At 40.5% G+C, this 16,112-nt stretch overlaps 2 protein-coding genes and 3 pseudogenes across 2 annotated transcripts; 3 read left to right on the top strand and 2 right to left on the bottom strand.

Moving 5' to 3' along the window:
- Window positions 1-1,531: 1,531 nt before the first annotated feature.
- Window positions 1,532-2,046, bottom strand: LOC137990788 (uncharacterized). Its single transcript, XM_068835898.1, has 2 exons — window positions 1,799-2,046; window positions 1,532-1,721 (listed from the first exon to the last, which is right to left on the bottom strand). Exons 1-2 carry the CDS (start codon window positions 2,044-2,046, stop codon window positions 1,532-1,534), a joined length of 438 nt encoding a protein of 145 aa, XP_068691999.1.
- A 1,102-nt stretch (window positions 2,047-3,148) lies between these two features.
- Window positions 3,149-5,329, top strand: LOC137991668 (uncharacterized). The gene is made up of 5 exons (XM_068836714.1): window positions 3,149-3,203; window positions 3,810-3,897; window positions 4,053-4,120; window positions 4,523-4,744; window positions 5,013-5,329. Exons 1-5 carry the CDS (start codon window positions 3,149-3,151, stop codon window positions 5,327-5,329), a joined length of 750 nt encoding a protein of 249 aa, XP_068692815.1.
- Window positions 5,330-10,394: 5,065 nt separating this feature from the next.
- LOC137991667 (uncharacterized) lies at window positions 10,395-12,308 on the top strand (annotated as a pseudogene).
- A 1,286-nt stretch (window positions 12,309-13,594) lies between these two features.
- LOC137991666 (uncharacterized) lies at window positions 13,595-14,631 on the bottom strand (annotated as a pseudogene).
- Window positions 14,632-15,189: 558 nt separating this feature from the next.
- LOC137991665 (tyrosine-protein kinase Lyn-like) lies at window positions 15,190-16,098 on the top strand (annotated as a pseudogene).
- Window positions 16,099-16,112: the final 14 nt, after the last annotated feature.

The raw sequence follows: 16,112 nt of genomic DNA, 5'->3' as shown, positions 1-16,112 counted from the left end.
ATTTTATAACAAATTGACAGTGAATATAAAGATGGAATGCAAAAGCACTCTCAAAGCTATATGTTTAATGGCATAAATTATCACAAAGAGGTTTAGGCTAAAGTGTATTCACTTGATGGGTGCAAAACAAAACAAAAAAAAAAAAGAACGAAAACGAGTCAGTCGCATCAAAGTAAGTTACCAGTAACACCTCACGCAAACTTCCTCTTGACTGAGAGCATGACAATATTATCACGCCACCTTCCTCATAGGGTGTTGTGGATGAAATTCCACGTCGACTTATAATTTTTTAAACGCTTTTCAAAGAACAAAGTTTTGTTTTAAAATCTCGGATAGAAGTTCATTAGGTCACACGTGACATAAGACAGTAAATTATATTAAACTAGCCGTGTTATCAAACAAAACCACTCACTTGTAGCTCGGCAACTCCTGGCCACGAAGCACTACAATGCTTTCCTCCAGTACTTCACTGTTAAGAGATGTATAATTCAACCTTTGTTTGACGTTGTCGAGAAGATTATTGCATATTCCATACACAGTTTCGTCAAACTTGACGCGCCAGTTGCTGCGGACAGCATTTTCATCGAACTGGATTTCCGTTGTGATATCCATATCATCATCTTCTCTGGCTGGGACTTGCTCCATCTTTACGGCCTCTAACATATCTACTGCTGCCATCGTTTGCTCGATGCTTTTTTTCCAGTTAAGAATCTTGGCGTCAAAATTCTCCCCCATCTGCTTCTGAAGGTCGACTGCACTCTGCGGTGACATGCAAACACCAAAATGATTCAATCGTAGAACGTCGTCGTGCTTTGCACCGGCGTGGAAAAGAATCGTTGAAATGCGGTACGCATAGGCAGAGAGTTGCGGGTTTCTAAACCTACCAAGTGAAGCTGAGGCTAAAGCCATTACATTGATTGCCTTTGGGAACTTCTTCTCACTGTTCGACTTGGTTATGCTGCACACTCCTCTCAAGCAGGAATGCAATAGCGGGCAAAACACACTAAGCTCGTGGATGAAAATTTTGTTGCGGAAGGCAGCGATTTCCTCGGGTTTTCTACCCTTCAGAATAGTATCACATTTACTTAATTCTTTAAACTCGGTAGACAGCGCCATTCTAACTGCTTCCAAATTGTGTGCTCTCATTTCCTGATGCTTGAATGCGATATTGGCTGCCGTCTTCCAGTTACGCAGGGCCAGGTTTGAAATCAAGGACTTAGTCGAGACGTCAAAAGTGCTACGCACAAAAACCTCGCCATTGTGGTTTAATATAAGCACTTTTACCTGCTTGCCAGTAGATTCTGCGAGGTCTTCGATATTAAGGTGACATGTTAAAACATCACCCGGAACATCAGAGATGGTATCCTGCAATAAGACAGCACCATCTATCTTTTCGCTTTCTGCCGCTGCACTATCTTCAGAAAACTGAAGGGACTTTCTTGAACTACTCCGCTCGAGTCCAAAACAACGCTCACTCGTTTTCTGACACCCCGCTACAACGCCGGTATGTTCTGCCACACTTATCTCCCAATTATGGAGCGACTTGAACAAGTACAGCCCTGTTCGTAATAGCATCGTAGTCTTTGTGCTCCGTTATGCAGTTTATCCTTTCGATCGATCCGTCGAAAACCATCTTGCCGGATGAACTGACCACTTCTTTACAACAACGAAACTCGACAGAACCAACCAAGGTTTCGTCAGAACAACGTTCACAGCGACAACTGAAACAAGCAAAAGGAGGATACTCAGTGTGTATTACGAAAAATACTCTTTAGGTATAGTAAAAAATACAACTTACCATGAATCAACGCTCACAGTTTTTTCGTATCTGGCTTCAAGGATTGCAGGAGTTAAACCATCGGCATTGGCTTCTTCTTCGTTCATACTTGTGTCTTCGTCGCCAACATCAGCAAGTGGTTCATCTCTGTACGGGCTAATTTGGCCTTCTGCGAACCCCCACTCTTCCCCTGAATCTCCTAAATCTACACTTTTTTCTCCACTTTCCACAGGATCATAAGAATTACTTGTATCTGTATCGCTAGACATTTAAACCCTTTCAAGCAGTGCTAAGCAAGCCAAGTAATTCATCTATGTCTTCCTCAGCCAGCTGAGCAACATGCAAACAACAACAACATGACGCACAATGCCATAAAATGAATTATTTTGACCCTGCCCCCCAAGTTACTATGTTGGCCCTGGAAAGAGGAACAGGATCAACAGATAAAAAGGTATTCTATTACACTATTTTCCATTATGATAAGGATATCTTTTTATAAAAATATCATGGAGGCTCAGACTAGGCTAATTCGACAAGTACATCTTGCGAAAACTGACCCGAGACTTTTAATAAGTGGCGAATACAGCCTGGTCATAAAAAACATGCATTCGTATGAAATAAATTGCTTCTGAATATCTGCTCTTCTGTGAAATTAAAATATTCTTGTTTGTGACCCCCCTTTGTATTTGAACAGGACAATCGACCTGTAAAAATACCAAACATAATACCAGAGGCTGACTTCACACACCCAGAGGATGAGTGTATCCACTCTATGCCTTCAGGCGGAGGGGGCAGTCTCTTCCTATTTGGAGTGATCATGCACTCAGAAGTGAGAAACCACTATTATTCAATGGTTGGAGTAAACGACACTTCATGGTAAGCACAATATACTGTTGCGGGTGTAACAATACAGTATTTGTTACATTTAAACGGTAATAAGGTAATTTGTGACAAATAAGTCGAAGCAGCTTTTCAAATCGAACATAACTAACAATGCGTTGTTGACCAAGCGATGGCTGGCTATATATATTCCCTTCGCGCCTTTCTCGACCGAGATGTGGTTCATGTAAAGGATTGCACAAAAGTAAACAAACATCTCTAAGTAAACAGCCATCTCTAACAAACGCTTAGTCAATGGAAACTTAATCAGTTACGTTAAATTATTTACATTTATTTACAGTTATTGTAAAACATTAGTTTTGATATGTCGATAGGCGGTAGGAATTTCTACTTGCACTTGTCTTTAGCTTAATTCAAGAACATTAGCATTATTTCTTTCATTTCTCAGTCAGAAAGGCAGAATTTAACAATTTTCTTTTTCTCATGATGTATAGGATAGTGCATGATGATTTGAGCACCTACCAATTGGACATGACGGATGATTTGCTCAAAGATCTCGGCGAAAAAGATCGCAAGGACTCCTCTAGTATCCTTTTTTGCAAACGTTAATAAACAGAGTATACAATATCACGCATAGAGACATTGATAGCGAATAATCTAACTGTTTTACTGAAAATTTACTAGGCAGTCAATACTTTCTCAAAATCCTTTTCACAGACACTTCGAAAACGCAAAGTATCGACCATCATTTCGACATCAGGCACATAGTGCCATGCTAACTATTCACTATCTATTTAACAGTTAGATTATGAGCTCGAGATTTCTATCGCTCGCGAGGGTGTCAGTAGCCCGAGTCAAATATCACGCATAGAAATTGAGAGCTAATAATAATGATTACCCTAGACAACTAACTCTGGCATTCCAGAAGGTGTCGTGGGGACGCTGCGCACGAAGTGCAATCGGGATTGCGAATAAATCAAGTGACAAATAGCTGGACCAGTCGTCACAGTGAATTAAGCGAAGCTGTACGTTTCCGGTAATATATCTTCTACCCTATTTCACTTTTTGTCATGCATTTTATAGCAACGGTCCGAAGGCGAAAGACCACTGTACAAAACACTGCTTCTATATGTCGGTAGCTCTTTTACCCATAAATTGATAGAGTAAAGAACCTTAACTTATCCGTGTACAGTTACATTCATCTACATTAAAGACCATGATCTTTCTGTTGCAAAACCACCTCTACCAGACAAAGTGGAGCAGAGGGACATTCTTCAAAGGTAGGTTTGCATTGTTTAGGCTCATAGAAGAAGGTTACTGTCCGTTACTTGGAAACATACGTCAAACGTAAGAAAGAAAGACGTTGAACGTAACAGAACTTATTTCATGAGACCGTTAACAGACACTTTATTTTTGCGACCTTGTTATTTCCTAGGTTGGGTTCTAGGCAATGCAAAAAGACTACCGCTGACTGTGTTGTCATAGATGATGATCAGGATAAAGGTTAGTTCAAATCAGAGATTTAGAAATGAATGCTTCCATTCTCATCCGTATAACCTTTTTGCACTGAGGTATTTTAGTACGAGTCTGAAGTGCATGGATGGCATTATTGTTGACGGGATAAGTTTTCAAAATTTTTTGCCGGTTTTAGTGTTTAATTTTCGGTGCTATATTCACTGACCCTCTGCATCGTCAACAATGAAAACAAAAGCTTGCTTTAACTAGAAAGAAGAACGAAAGAAAGGGCACTCAACTAATCGAAACTTATGAAAATTAAGTATCCCAAAATAGTCAGTCTAAAGGAAGTAAAGAGACAAATTCCTCACTAGCAGCCTGGAATATTTGAACATGAAGTTAAACTATTTTATTATCAATGAATTAGGATTTGGTATTTCTGTGTTTCAGTTGACTACCAGCAAATTTTTCACGACATGGAAGAGTCGACACGTTCATTTGTTGGCTTAGAGCCCCTGAAACAACAATTCGTGAGGTTTGCAAAGACTGCCATTTTAAACCACAGAAGGAAGCAGTTGGGTTTTCAAGTGGAAGACATGAATACATGTCTACACTTTATATTTCAAGGCAACCCAGGCACTGGAAAGACCACGTTTGCTCGCAAAGTTTCTGGTATGTCGATTCCAAAAATCTATCTAAGCGTGTGGCCCTTCCTTTCCAACGGCAGTAACCAATTTGCATTTCAATTTTCAGAAATCCTTTTATTACTGAGATATTTCTTATAGCTGAGTAGAAGCAAAGTGATTACTCAATCTGATCTTTGGTCCTTTGACTTCACTGGAGTATTTTACGGAGTCTTTTATAACAACCCGCAGAATGGAATAATCTTGACAAATCTGTACGATATATCATTAACAATAGCACTTCTTTTCCCTCGTAGATCTTCTGTACAGTTTGAAAAAGATAAAAAAGAGGAAAGTGATCGAGATACAAAGGGGAGACCTCGTGGGTCAATACCTTGGCTCAACAGAGGAGAAGACGTCAGCAAAGATCAAAGAGGCAAAGGGTGGAGTTGTTTTTGTGGATGAGGCGTATCGTCTTACACCAAGAAGCACAAGCGTGGATTACGGACGAATTGCAATCAACCAGCTGATGGCAGTAATGGAAAAAGGTGATCCAGTTATGATTTTCGCAGGTTATCCCGCCCAAATGAAAGAACTTTTGAGTGCAAATCCAGGTCTAAGAATAAAAATATAATAAGAATAAGAATAAAATATAAATTCACTTTCCCGAATTACTCCGTGCAAGAGATGGCAACCATTCTTGAAAATGGAATCAGGGAGAGTGGATATCGATATTAAGGAGAAAATAGCCTTGCTGACATCCTCGAGAAAGAAAGAACAAAAGAGGTACGGAATCAGCAGAATGGAAGGCTTGCTAAAAACATTTTAGGGGAGGCCATCATAAATTTAAGCAGCCGTCTCTCATTTGAGGACGACGGTGCGAGGCTCGTGACCCTCAGAGATGAGGACGTAATCCATGGGTGTCGGGCTTTTTGTGAGCCAATTGAACCACCATGTCAGGATACCACAGGATCCGAAAGTACAGAGCCAAAATGATGGGGTTTTTACCTTGATCGATTTAAGTTTTTTCACTTTAGAGTTTTTAATACCAATAGTTAATAATAATAGTTAATAACAGCAACACTGAATTTCTTCTTTGTGTACCTTCTAGCATGAACTTTTTGCGAATTTTGCGGATTGACCTCGATCCCCAGAAATTAGTTCCCGCAGAAATAAACCCGCAAAATAAAACACCGCAAGAATTAACTCCCTTCAGTGCAATTAAAAACTCTGCTTTTAAACCAGAACATACTCGTGTTTCAAAAAATCCACCGCATTAAGGATTCCACCCCAGCTTGTAGTAATACTTTTATTCCATGATCCAATAGACATAATTAAAAATTGGTAGTCTGAAAACTTCTTTCTATGTTGATCGAAACTTTGTAGTAATCTTGGTTATTACCTGAATTTAACTTCCTCTACATTACTCATGACAAGTTACGCCAGGATGGAACAAGTTTCACTGATACATTATAACTCTCTTTCCGAGCAATGTACTTAATAATGTTCAAACGTGCATATCAGTAAAATATGTATCTATTACAGAACTAAAATAAGCCAAACGTTGCAAGCAATAATGTGTTGTTGTAAAAAGGGTTTTGACGATCAATGCAGGGTTAGCACTTGGAACATTTCTGCAATTTAATGTTGATATTTGCCAATAAAATCTATCTATTGTGACTTTTCCTTTTCATCATACGACCGAGATAATCGCTTGTAATTTTCTGAGGCAAATTGATCGTTCAGCAAAGAGAATTTATAAGTATTAATTATAGATGAACGCAAATATAACACATAAAACGTTACTGGGAAAACAGTATGTTTTAGAAGAATGTATTTTAACATGGAAACGATTACTGATATAGTAATATATAAAGGTAGGCCAGCCTAAAAGCGTTTCTCCTGAGCTGGGTTGTTGAGAGCCCGATTTAGCTAGCCCCGGCAGGGAATGGTAGAATTTTGATTTGGGTTTTTTTGGACTTTGCGGTGAGGTTTTCTGTATATTGTTTGGCCTCCTGTTTTTAGTTTTAACAATTACCATATACACAAAACAAGGCAGCGAAAAAGTGGAGTGGAAGCGAGTGGTATGGAAGAAAAAGTTATAAATCGATTAATATTTAATACTTGGTTAGCGTTAACCGGCTTCCGAACAACCCGGCCCTGTTTTCAATAAGTCAACCTGACATGTGCCCGAGATCCAATTGAAAAACCAGTTCTTGGACAGAGGTCAATTTAGAGCTGTAAACTTGAGCCCACAATATGGTCACATGATACTGGTCAGCGGATACCTCGCATTGACAGGTGTCAATTGATCATAATATGGATGTCCAATATCATAGAAGTACACGGTAAACCATGGCTGCATGTCTCTGTCAACCTATTATTTGGAGTATGGCCGCCATGTTGCATGACTCCGTCGTCGTCGTCGTGCGTACGCGCCCACGAGCAATACGGAGAATTACCTGGTACTTTGTCCGGGTGGGTCGAGGATTTGCACGACGCAATTTATGGCACGTAGGTACATATCTACTCCGAAATTTGAACTATTCAATAAAGGATCAATTTCTCCAGTAAGGATTTGAAGTTGTTCTTCATTCAGAGGGCAATTTGGTTCTAACAAAGTCACAATGTTATTTTCATCATTGTCAGCTGCACCCATAGCCAGACTGCCACTTTCCACATCATAGACGGTTAAATCAGGATTCCTAATGTCTTGAACAGCAGTGTACCCACCATAATCGTCACTTAACATTCCAGCTATCCATATCTGGTAGGGAGATTGGTTCCCTTCTGTACTTAGACCATGGTGGTTCCAGCCTAGCCGAAATTCCTCTAAAGCTCGGTTCAGCCTTGGAAGAAACACATAGTGAAGGCAGAAAACGTCTGTATCATTAGAAAGGTCTAGAAGCCCTTCGTTCTCCATAACATTGAAAACTGTATAGAAGCTACACAGGCAACATCATGTGGTGTCTCTATGCAACCTCTCTATGCGCTGATTGTGGACAGATGAACCTTGTATACGAGATCCACAATTTCGGCCCCTCCTTGACTCCATAAATCTCCCCACTTCCATGTCTTCGCCCCCATAATCAGAGCGAACACGCGATGGAATTCCGTATCTTCTGGTGCTGTCGAGAAAGCTCGACAGTACCGTTTCTGCTCGATTATTTGGTGCACATTTCAGAAATACAACAAGTCTTGAATACCCATCAATCCCACCATGAACGACAAACCCCCAGCAAATGAGTTTATGGAGTCCATCTATACGCCAAAGTGCATTTGGCCCAGGAACATCATACTGGTATCTGGGGTGCATAGCCCGCCAACGGAGAGCAGTGTTGATCGGGTCAATGCGACGGATAATGTCTCTTACGCGATGCCGAGGAACAAGTATACCTCTAGAATGACCATTCTCTCCCCACAATTTACAAATTGAGCTTTTATGCCAGACACTTCTTGTTCAAGATCAACTTCGGAAATACTTGACAATCGACCTTCCTTGAAAATTAAAATTAACTTCTTTTAGTCGTCACCATAGGGTTGTACATGACACACATAACGTGTAGCAGATCCTTGTCCAGGTAAATTGCCAGCTTCGAAGATAATCTATTTGAGTTAGGTTAATGACTAGCCTGGGCCTCCCGACACAACCATTACAACTCACGAGGATTTCATAAAATGTCGAAGAGCTAAAGGGGGTGGAGTCAACTGAAAATAACTGTCGCTCAACATGATCAATCAGGCATTGTATTGAATTGCTCAGTTGCTTGACGTTCACTCGTATATTTTCAGAAACAGACGTATCCACGTGGACGTCTGCAGTAGCTCCAATTATCCTTTCGCAAGCAGTTCGATTAGCCTGTAGTCGGAAAAGAAAATCTTGCAGCGTACTTGAGTCCTACGAATGAATTCTTCGTTCCACTTCGCCACATGTGCGTTCCACTACTTCTAGGAATATAATCCACTCACTCTCAGCCATATATTTTTACCAGAATGGCTACTACATGGGGAATATAGTCGATAAAAAAATTATTTTGAAAGATCAGAGGCCACATTGGCTCCTGACAAAAAATTACTGGCACGCCAATCATCACACGATAACAATGATCACGCGATAGTCCGTCAAAGGGGACCGACGAAAAATAATTGATTTCAATAATTTACTTTATCGCAATAATAAATTGATATCTAGGTAGAAATTGTTTCATCACGGCAGTAAATTGACATCACGGTACAAATTGTTTCGTCACGGCACTGAATTGACATCAAGGTAGAAATTGTTTCATCACGACAGTAAATTGACATCAAGGTGGGAATTGCTTCATCACGGCAGTAACTTGATATCAAGGTAGAAATTGCTTCATCTTTGCAGTAAATTTATACCAAGGTAGAAATTGTTTCATCACGGTAGTTAATTGATATCAAGGTACTACCAGGACATTACCTCCTGGTACTGCTTCATAACGGCAGTAAATTGACTTCAAGATAGAAATCGTTTTGTGACGTTGACAGCAAGGTAGAATTAATTACAATTTACAACATTGATATCAAGGTATAGAAAACGTTACATCACAGTGGGACTTCTTCCATCATGGCATAAACATTACACATCACGCAAGTAAATAATTTTGAAACAAACGGCGCACCATAAAAACAACTGTTTTTTCTCATCTCTCACATATGCTTAGTTTGCGCTTGAAGAAGGCCTCTACCCAGCCCTTAACCTGCAATCAGGCGTTTGTTTTTTTTTTTTGAAAAGGGAGAAAGAAATACTTGGAGGGAGGGTATCATCGCAGGTTACCCAGCCCTTAGTACCATTTAATAATCGACTAGGCACGCGTGTTATTTAACCCCCCCTACAAAAATCACTTAATACCAGACACTGGTATTTCACATTCCATCAGCAAATACACACACGAAACAGGAATGACATAGCCAATTCAGCTCCGAGATACAGAGTGCGGTACATAGGAGTAAGAAATCGAGATTGTGAGGACCGCACAAAGGGGTGACAGATATAGTTTGTGAAAAATTCGGATCGAGTTTGTGACATGAGGAGCTTTGCCCAAGAAAAAAATTATCAGCAGGATGGGTAAAATGAAGCCGCGGCTTGTCACAGTGAGGCGAGAGATCTCAATTATCACATGGCCGTAAAATTAATTAGTTTTTTGGATCCTGTCATACAACAAAATAAACCAGACGCCGCAATCCACGTGCGAGTCTTAATTTAAACACGAGAAGACCACGGTAATTTTCTTCGGCAAATATGCGACCAGTAACTGCATGAAATCGGACCGAATTTTAACTTGCACTTCTCTAATTGCTGAGCATTTTTGATTAAACGCTTGGTGTTTTTGGGTTCACCGAATTTAGTCAAAAGGAGACGTCGGATGTTATGAAACTAAGTCTGAACGACATGGAGATAGGCTTCGTTTCTTTGTTCGTTTTCTTAATATACAGAGTACGTGAAGCGTAAGCAGAACTCGGTGACGTCTGCCAAATAACTTGCGTTTAGCGCAAATGGCTAGTTTCCAGTACTGTGCTTGTGTACTATCTATTGTCTTCCCATGTATGCAGGGAATCGGGTAGCCAGAGGAAATGTACGGATTGTGTACTCTATTGTGTGTCAAAGGTAATTTCTGCCTAACTAGGTAATATTCAACTTTGGCGGGACTTTGTAACTCACTTGGAGCATCGATATGGAGGGAGACGAAGCCTCGTCCTCCTCTGCGTTTAACGTTTCCAGTCTGTCAAGGGTTACAAGTTCGTCGCTTGACCCTTGAAAACATTGGTATGTCCTTACTAAAGAAGTTTGTCGAGGTTATCCGAAGGATTTCGCCAGGAATGGAATTTTCAAGTCATTTCCAGACGAACTTCGGAGTGTGGCTCCGCGGGAACTTCAGCCTGCCAAATCGGCGTATTCCAGTGACTTCCAAAGAACGCCAAATACAGTATATGTCGCTTCGACCTTTGGTTTAATTGCCGGACTACTACGTCAAAGCAGTTGTTCAGCTAGTGGCGTTTTGAATTCAGCTGTATTCACGCCGATTGTAAATCTCCTGAACTCCACTGTGTTGGACATGGAGCACCGCGATCCTATGTACTTCGCTTTTGGCGGGAAAGCGTGCCCGGTTATTCAAGCCTCTGAGGAACTCTATGCAGAACTCGCCGAAAAATCACGGTCAATTGAATTCCTTGAACTCAAACTGAAGAACCTTCATGCTCACGTTGTTGATCTTGAAACGAGTTTAAGTGATTTTTCTTCTTCAGAGCCAACATGCTGTTCGACTCCTGCCAACTCTTGTTCACTATCATCGTGCTGCAGTTCGATCGAGGAGACAAAATGCAGCCCAGACCTCGGATCGACGACCAGAAAACGACAAGTGGTAGCTAAGTGCAAGGAAGTTTTAGATTGAATCAGTGACATCTCAGGCAAATATAAAGAATCAATTGCTTGCGTTCTGGAAAACAGTTTTATTTATGGCGATGGAGGTCGTAAATATTGTAATGGACTCAAAGGGGTCGAAAAAACGCTTTTCTTTTCATGCCATTGGTTTATTGGGAAATTGGACAAACTTATACAGTATGTGAAATGGTCCTTGCATATTGTTTTGCCTCAAACATGTATTATGAATTGTTTCCCCTTATATGACCTTAAGTGACTCTGGACTACAAGGCTTTGTTGCTTCTCCTGAACAAAAAAGACGATGAGGATTTCCTCCTTGGTGGCAAAGGCTATGGAGTACAGTGTTGTGCATTTTGTGATGCAATAAGGGTAAGGTTTTATATATTAAGTTTGATTGTAACTGCATTAATTAACACCTACTTTAATTGAAAACTGCATTTTCGTATAGGGTCAATGTCAATTATATACAATGTCATGTATTTGTTTGAATTCATAAATCCTAATAAACAATGTTAAGACAAAGAATTTTACAGATATCATTATCCAGTAGCTCTACAGCTCGTTGTGGAAAAATTTGTTTCTTCCAGCATTCTAAATGAGATCAATATTTATACTGTCCATAACTTTATTTTAGGCTTGCACTTGCCATGGAGTTGCTGCAGATGATCTCAATTTTCTTCTGGAGGAAGACTTGAGCAGGATAAATCTTTGCTCTCTACATTGTGAGATGCGAAATTGTGAGCAGCTTCTGGGCTCATTGGGTTTGTTTGCCTATCGAGTTGGAACCCTAGACAAGTTGAATGATGCCTTGTCTGGCATGAATCCTACCAGTATTGACATTGTAGGCAAGGGTCAGTTTTCTGAGAGTGCCCTCTGTATCCTAAAACGCTTCTGCACACTAGCTGACACTACTCGCAAAGTATCTGCAGAAGAAGCTAACTGGCTTTCTAAAATGAAATGCTCATCTGAAGATCTCGTGCGATTACAAGATGCCCTTTGGCATCATCCTAAAAACCACTCCATTCTAAAGTATGGTAAGAAGGGATTGGATTCCACGTCATACTCTGATCTTGTTGAGGAACGGTATATCGATAGCTTTGTCATTGATATATGCATCAGTAAGTTTTTGGATGACGCCAGAGAAAATGGTAAGAATGACACTGTGTATTTTCCCACAGAGTTTTATGATTGGATGAGCGGCAATTAAATGAAACAACAAAGCGCCTCCTAAATGTCCATGATTTGCAGCAAATTCTAGTGCCAGTTTACATGCCTAACCATTGGGGCTTAATCTTTGTTGATTTAGCCCAGAAAGAGATGTACTTTGATGATGGCCTGCAGTCAGCAGTTCCTACCATGTCCCTTCCATCAGTCAAGAGGTCATTAGAGTTACTCTCTGAAATGTACCCACACCATCCATCTTTCCAATGTTTCGGCGCTTTGGTATGCCATGTCAGGCACCGGTTCACTCGAAAATGATTGGCGTTGGAAGCTGTGGGATTGGTGTGATCATGGCTGCAAGGGATATGATTCAGAATGGGTCATTGTGCATCAACAACTTCCAGTGGAGATTTTCTGATATGGATCAACACAGGAAAACTTTAATGATGCAGATCCTTGACTGGAGTACTCCATAGAACCAAGGTGTCCTACACTATTCTTCCTGTCTTGGCTAGCCAGTCCCGTTTAAACTGTGGTTATATGAAGGCACAAAATCTTTATTTAGCTAGTTCTGCCTCTCTTGGGTAGTCAGTCCTGTTTAGGCTGTTGTTATCTGAAAGCAGAATCTCTATTATTTATGTATATTTTTTAACCAGTTCTGTCTCTCTTGGGTAGTCAGTCCTATTTGGGCTGTTGTTATCTGAAGAACAGGAATTTTGTTTTCTTTTATTAGGTTATTATTCATTTATTTATTTATTTATTTATTTATTTTTTAATATTATTTTTTACCCAGTTCTGTCTCTCTTGGGTAGTCAGTCCTGTTTAGTCTGTTGTTATCTGAAGAACAGAACTTTTATTTTCACATGGTTCTGTCTCTCTTGGGTAGTCAGACCTGTTTGGGCTGTTGTTTTCTGAAGAACAGAACTTTTATTTTATATTATTAGGTTATTATTATTTTTACCCAGTTCTGTCTCTCTTGGGTACTCAGTCCTGTTTGGGCTGTTGTTATCTGAAGAACAGAACTTTTATTTTATTTTAATTTATTATTTTTGTTTACCCAGTTCTGTCTCTCTTGGGTAGTCAGTCCTGTTTGGGCTGTTGTTATCTGAAGAACAGTACTTTTATTTTATTTTGTTTATTTTATTATTCACTCATTTCTTAATGTTTTTTTGACGCAGAGTTGTGCTGTTGTGTGTTTGAAGCTGATAGCACTCTTTATTTTTATCATTTACAATTTTGTGTCCATTTCAGTCACTTTAATAACGTGGCAACTCTTTCAGGTCGCAAAGCAATGCAAAGTTGACTGTTGTTAGCAAAAGTACTTATGAGGTACTAGAGCTGTTGGTATTTTTGACAAACAAACAAATTGTGTGGAATCCGGTAGAGGGAGACTGTTCCTTTTTGGATAGGTATTTTCACTTTTAAAATATAAAATCTGAGTGTCAACTTTCCGTGGTTAGTGCTCGAAAACAGTTCAGGCCACCAGATGACCTCAAACTCTCTGGTTAATCTTCCTTCGCCAGGCCCGAATTTTCATTGTGGGAGAAACGTTGGCAGTCCCACGTCTTGCTCTCTCTTTGGCTGCCTCCAGTGCTTCTCTAGCATTTTGCGGTTTGTTTCTTTCCTCTACCTCCGTATTTCCCAGGTAAGTTTTCTTAAGCTTTAAGGGAACAGCATTTTGTTGACCGAGGGCAGTTACAATATCATTTAGGTCGTGGTCTCTGTAGTGGAACACACTGGACTTCTCCCTCCAAACGGGGGGACACGTAGGTGCCTCTTTTCTCTGCCGCTGTTCATAAATGCATTTGGCATGTCAGCCAACAAAATTTGGAGGTACTCTTCCGGCACGTAGTACCTTTTAACGCGACTCCATTTACCTAGAACAAATAAAGATATTGTACAACGCTATATTCATCATCATTTTGTCGGGTAGCATCATTGGTTCTTGAGAAAAAAACAATTTACCGCTTCGATCCTATTCGCTAGTTTGGAAGTTTCTAAGTCAAGAGAAGTGAGATACTTATAGTAAAAACACTAGAGTCACTCAATTGCCACACAGAAATTTTTCGATACCGCTGTAAAGACTGAAGAGATAGAAGTATATGCAAGCATACTTACCAGCGGCCTTTGGATGTAGACAGGAATTGATACTGTCCACAATGCCACTTATCCACTGTTTGTAGCTTGAAGACCTTTGCCCTCCTCTAATTCTTGGAGGAAGCCGTAAGACCTCCTGACCATTATAAAACGGCAGAATTGTCACCGAATGCGCATCAATATGATGTTTTATGAAGTAACGCAGTAGTGGTATTAAATTTGGACGGACATAAATCGCAGTGCGTTTTAAAAACAACTAAAGAAACAGCCATGCTTGCAAGAATGGTGAGAATCTCCGTGTATTATAAGCCTTGTAATAGCTTTTAATGAAGAACTGCTGTGATGGAACAAAGCTCCCTTTAGCAATGAATACGTGGGTAATGTGTGAAATAGGGGATGGTTTTCCGGCAAATAGTTTTAGTCCTTTGTGTTGTTGTCATGGGAATAGCTACTTCCTGAGTTCGTTGTGCTCCACCAGTTATATACATTTAATATCCAATACACGTGTTTGCAAAACGCATCCCGTCTCTCACTTTGGAAAGATCGCCTGTGAAATCAATTTTTCAGCGATAGCTGTGTGCATTTTTCATCTTGCAAATAAGTTTGCTCTTCCACTTGTTGCTTTTGTAAATTTTTACCGTATTCATCCTTAATGGCTCGAAACAAACGGAAAACGATCAAAGATCCAGAGAAGTTCGGAAAGAAGCAAGGAAAAGCCATGAAAGCAGCGGCAGCCATCGCTGGCAACTCAGCAACTATTGACAAAAAAGAAGATCAAGTAGTTACATCTGTGCGAGAAGTAGAGGAGCAGAAGATTCAAGAAAAAAACCATGAAAACAGCTGCAGCCATCGCCGGCAACTCGGCAACTATTGGCAGAAAAGAAGATCGAGTAGTTACGTCTGTGCGAGAAGTAGCGGAGCAGAAGCGTGGCAAACCTGCTAACCGGCCGCGAAGACAAGTCGACGTCCAACACCACGTTAAAGAGATCAATCCCTTCTTAGTAGTGCAAACAGAAAAGTTTCTTGGATCAGGCACATTTGGAAACTGTTATCTCGGTTATTACCGAGATCTGCTCGTGACTGTAAAAGAGTTCAAGTCTGTGAAAAAATGGACCACTAACGACCTCAAAAAAGAAGTTCGCCAGGAAGCGAGAATGATCAGCTACCTCGGAGATCACAGCGGCGTGCCTTTGCTATTTGGTGTGATAACGAAGAGCGAGCCGCTTCGGCTTATTACAAAGTTTCATGGCCGAAAACATAGAAGCCTGACCTTGTCCAGTGCCATTAGAAAAACAAATTATCTGGAAAAACCTGGTTGGCTAGGTGTGTTGACGAAAGTCATCGAAGCTCTGGGGCACATACATTCATGCGGTATCCTGCACAACGATTTAAAAGCGAACAACATCGTGCTTGAGGAACGAGAAAACAGGTCAGTAAACCCAGTAATAATAGATTTTGGCAAAGCACGCTTTGTGTCGGATGCAAAGCCTGCGGTGGCTATACCAATATCCAAAAGAGAGGAGTACCAGAAGCGCTACCCTCATATTGCACCCGAAATCGTGTGTGGAACTGGGATGCAAAGCTACAAATCAGACATCTTTTCATTTGGAAGAATCGCCCGCGCTGTACTGGATTTGCTACCCACAGCAACTGCTCGATCAATTAAGATGGCCTAATCGGCTTTAAACGACGATCCTGAACAATGTCCCTCGTTAAAGGAACTGCTTACCGTCCTTTAAAGATTTTGTCAAAG

Source organism: Montipora foliosa, chromosome 2, assembly GCF_036669935.1.
Source record: "Montipora foliosa isolate CH-2021 chromosome 2, ASM3666993v2, whole genome shotgun sequence".
Taxonomy (NCBI): Eukaryota; Metazoa; Cnidaria; class Anthozoa; order Scleractinia; family Acroporidae; genus Montipora; species Montipora foliosa.
The sequence above is the reverse complement of the archived record's forward strand: the minus strand, read 5'-3'. Positions and strand labels throughout refer to the sequence as shown.

Coding starts and splice junctions, on each gene's coding strand:
- LOC137990788 (XM_068835898.1), bottom strand. CDS start 2,046: ATGTCTAGCGATACAGATACAAGTAATTCTTATGATCCTGTGGAAAGT. Junction 1,722..1,798: donor ACTGTGAGCGTTGATTCATG/GTAAGTTGTATT, acceptor TGCTTGTTTCAG/TTGTCGCTGTGAACGTTGTT.
- LOC137991668 (XM_068836714.1), top strand. CDS start 3,149: ATGACGGATGATTTGCTCAAAGATCTCGGCGAAAAAGATCGCAAGGAC. Junction 4,121..4,522: donor AGATGATGATCAGGATAAAG/GTTAGTTCAAAT, acceptor TCTGTGTTTCAG/TTGACTACCAGCAAATTTTT. Junction 4,745..5,012: donor GTTTGCTCGCAAAGTTTCTG/GTATGTCGATTC, acceptor TTTCCCTCGTAG/ATCTTCTGTACAGTTTGAAA.